This window comes from Piliocolobus tephrosceles, unplaced genomic scaffold (assembly GCF_002776525.5).
Source record: "Piliocolobus tephrosceles isolate RC106 unplaced genomic scaffold, ASM277652v3 unscaffolded_15544, whole genome shotgun sequence".
Lineage (NCBI taxonomy): Eukaryota > Metazoa > Chordata > Mammalia > Primates > Cercopithecidae > Piliocolobus > Piliocolobus tephrosceles.
Genome location: NW_022297137.1, coordinates 1,333 through 5,219, shown reverse-complemented (window position 1 = coordinate 5,219; position 3,887 = coordinate 1,333). Strand labels below are relative to the sequence as shown.

General features: G+C 47.5%; 1 protein-coding gene across 1 annotated transcript; it reads right to left on the bottom strand.

The window, feature by feature from the left end:
• Positions 1-117: 117 nt before the first annotated feature.
• Positions 118-2,125, bottom strand: LOC113220877 (polynucleotide 5'-hydroxyl-kinase NOL9-like). The gene is made up of 3 exons (XM_026450212.1): positions 1,847-2,125; positions 1,028-1,325; positions 118-645 (listed from the first exon to the last, which is right to left on the bottom strand). Exons 1-3 carry the CDS (start codon positions 1,971-1,973, stop codon positions 525-527), a joined length of 546 nt encoding a protein of 181 aa, XP_026305997.1. The 5' UTR covers positions 1,974-2,125; the 3' UTR covers positions 118-524.
• Between the last annotated feature and the right edge of the window lie 1,762 nt (positions 2,126-3,887).

The window sequence follows — 3,887 nt, the reverse complement described above, 5'->3', positions numbered from 1 at the left end:
GATCTCCTGACCTCGTGATCCGCCCGCCTCGGCCTCCCAAAGTGCTGGGATTACAGGCATGAGCCACTGCGCCCGGCTAATGTGAAGTACTTTAAGAGTGCTCTCTGGGTGCCAGGTTCCACTGTGAACGCTCCCTGAATCCACACGATCACTCTCTGAGGCCCAGTAACACCCCTGTTCTACAGTTGAAAAGTGGAAGTGCTGGAGCAGCCCCTGTGATCAGGCGGGACATTCAAACCCAGCACAGAGCCATGCTTAATCTCAGGACAGAAACGTGGCTAAGAGCGGTCACCAGAGCTGAACTGCCTGGGCCTGCATGCCAGCCCAGCCCCTACTGCTGAGTCCCTCAGCCTCTCTACACCTCAGTTTCCCCATCTATAAAATGGGAATAACAACACAACCTGTGACACTGGGATGTTCTGAGGATTAAATGAGCGAGGAGTTATGAAGTGGTTAGAAGAGTGCCCAGCACACAGAAAACCACACAAGTGTGTAACAAAATGAAGACAATTTCTCTCGTAAGTTCAGATTACCTGATAGGGTGTCAGGCTATGTAACGGAGAAAGTGGTTTGGGCATCGGGGGCTGCAGCTGGCTAAGGTAACTCAAGATGGTCAGATCTCGAAGAATTTTGTTATGTGACTCTCTGAAAGGCAAATTACAACAAGGTAAGTAGACATTTAACCCTGCACGGCCACCTCTCACAGCTGTCATCACAGAGGTCACATTTTCACAGAGTACTGGGCTTTCCAACACTGCCCCGCCTTGACAGACCCTGACTGGAAAAACAGGAAGCGTAAAGACTCTCCTTTAAGTCAAAGTTGCCGGCAGCCAGAGTTAGGGGCCACTTCTGGGTATTTCCCCTGGAAACATAACAGTTCAGAAAACAACTGGTTCTTCTTTGTAATGCACAGCTGTGATAGAGAACTGAAGATTTTAGAGGACTCAGGCCTTTAGAGGAATTGAGAATGGCAGGCCTTTTTCAACAGAAGGAAACGTAATTCTTCAGCCAAATGAGGGTTAGTTACCTATTTCTTGGAGTTATTCTGTATGTAAAGTCTGTATAAACACCTATCAGTTTATGTCCAGTGAACTCAACTGGACTCTCTTTTTCTTCATCAGCAAATTCCAAAGCATCTGCAAATGCTGCGAGTCTGAAACGTCGATTTCTCATCTTGGTCTTGCTTTTTGTGTACAAGCCATCCATGTCATCTACATACTGCGGGGTGAGGTCTGGCATGGATTTACTGTGGTCACAGCGGAACTGAACCACGTGGCTGGGAGACAGCAATCGGATCAGATCAATGAGAAGCAGGAGCCCCTGGTCTGTGGGGAAGAGACATTAGCACAGCTGATGCACCTGAGAACAGTAACACGCTCACAAACAATGACATGCTCCTACGACAAATGGGCGCATTTGTTCTAAGACAAAGAAACCATCAATAAGTTGGACTTCGGCTGGGTGCTGTGACTCGTGTTCGTAATCCCAGCATGCCTTGGCAGGCCAAGGTGGGCGGATCACTTGAGGCCAGAAGTTCAAGACCAGCATGGCCAACGTGGCAAAACCCCATCTCTACTAAAACTACAAAAATTAACTGGGCAGAGTAGCACACGCCTGTGGTCCCAGCTACTCCAGAGGCTGAGGTGGGAGGATTGATTGAGCCCGGGAGGCAGAGGATGCAGTGAGTCGAGATCACACCATTGCACTCCAGCCTGGACGACAGAGTGAGACTCTGCCTCAGATTAAAAACAAAAAACAAAACACTGGGCTTTAACGTGGCTGTCTGAAAGCTAAGAGTACTCATGCTGCCCGTCCTTCCCTTGCAGATGTGTGCATGCAGGCTTACCTGAGACCCATCCCATAGTGTTGATGATGAGAGGGGACTCTCTCTTGTAAGCGCTAAACACATATTTTATTATGTCAATGTAATTCTCATAGTTGTTTTTACAAGAAGGTTTCCCATAATATACCATCTTCTGTGGTGTCCTCAGGTGAGTGAAAGGTGGTCCTAAGAAGATAAAGATGAGTAATCAGATGAGTAAGGTGAAGATGAGTGTTTAATCCTCAGCCTCCCACAGGCTGGGATTACAGGCATGAAGCACCGTGCTGGCCTCATGGTTTTAATGAAACAGATAGAAAAGGTATCTATACAAGTATAGATCTATATGCATATATACACATACACATATGTATGTGTGGGTTTAAATACGTAATAGATGCTAGCTTTGTGCACTGAGATCTAGATACAATGACACACCAGAGGCAACAAGCGCACACAGTACTGAAACGCTGGTTTCAATCTCTCTCCATGAAAAGGAGCCAGGGCTCTCTGGAAAAATAGCTCATTCCAAGGCTATGGAAGAGAAAGTGAAAGATGACCCCAGAACTTCCTGTTTTGCCAGAAAGTTAAGACAGTGCTCAAAAAAGGATGGAGCCATGGGGTAGCTAGGGTCAGTACAGCTGGAGGGCCCAGGCCAAGGGTGCAGAGAGAACCTAGGACATAAGAGGAGCTCAGTACACAGATGGGTCCTAGGAGGTGGCCGGCAGGACAGAGCAGCTGCTTATACATAGGGATATTGTACACATAAATTAATGTATTCAGAATAATGAGCCAAGTTTTTTTGTTTTTTTCTTTTTTTTTTTTTAAAGACAGGGTCAGCTGGACATGGTGGCTTACACCTATAATTCTAGCACTTTGGGAGACCAAGGCAGGTGGATCACCTGAGGTCAGGAGTTTGAAACCAGCCTGGCCAACATGGTGAAACCCCGCCTCTACTAAAAATACAAAAAATTAGCCAGGCGTGGTGGCGCACGCCTGTAATCCCAGCTACTGGGGAGGCTGAGGTAGGAGAATCGCTTGAACCCAGGAGGCACGGGTTGCAGTGAGCCGAGATCGTGCTCCTGCACTCCAGCCTGGGCAGCAAGAGCAAAAAAAAAAAGTTGGGGCCGGGCGCGGTGGCTCAAGCCTGTAATCCCAGCACTTTGGGAGGCCGAGACGGGAGGATCATGAGGTCAGGAGATCGAGACCATCCTGGCGAACACGGTGAAACCCCATCTCTACTAAAAAATACAAAAAAACTAGGCGGGCGAGGTGGCGGGCGCCTGTAATCCCAGCCACTTGGGAGGCTGAGGCAGGAGAATGGTGTGAACCCAGGAGGCGGAGCTTGCAGTGAGCTGAGATCCGGCCACTGCACTCCAGCCTGGGTGACAGAGCGAGACTCCTTCTCAAAAAAAAAAAAAAAAAAAAAGAGACATATCACCCAATGGAACAGCATAGAAAGTCTGGAAATAAACACTGCATTTACAGCCAATTTATTTCTGATGAAGATGCTAATAACAAAACAAGGGGGAAGGACAGTCTTCAATAAATATGACTAGGAAATCTGGTTATTCGCAGGGAAAATAAGGATACTACTAGATATCCTTATCAAACATTATATACAAAAATCAACTCAAAATGGAATAAAGACTTAAGTATTAAGACCTGAAACTGGCCGGGCGTGGTGGCTCACGCCTGTAATCCCAGCACTTTGGGAGTCCAAGGCGGGCAGATCACAAGGTCAGGAGATCAAGACAATCCTGGCTAATATGGTGAAACCTCGTCTCTATAAAAATACAAAAAATTAGCCAGGCATGGTGGCGGGCGCCTGTGGTCCCACCTACTGGGGAGACAGGCAGGAGAATGGCGTGAACTCGGGAAGGGGAGCTTGCAGTGAGCTAAGATAGCGCCACTGCACTCCAGCTTGGGTGACCAGCGAGACTCCGTCTCAAAAAAAAGACCTGAAACTGTAAACCTACTAGAGGAAATGCTTCATGACACTGGTCTAAGTAACAATTTTCTGGATATGACCCTGAAAACAAACATAACAATAGACAAATGAGATGGC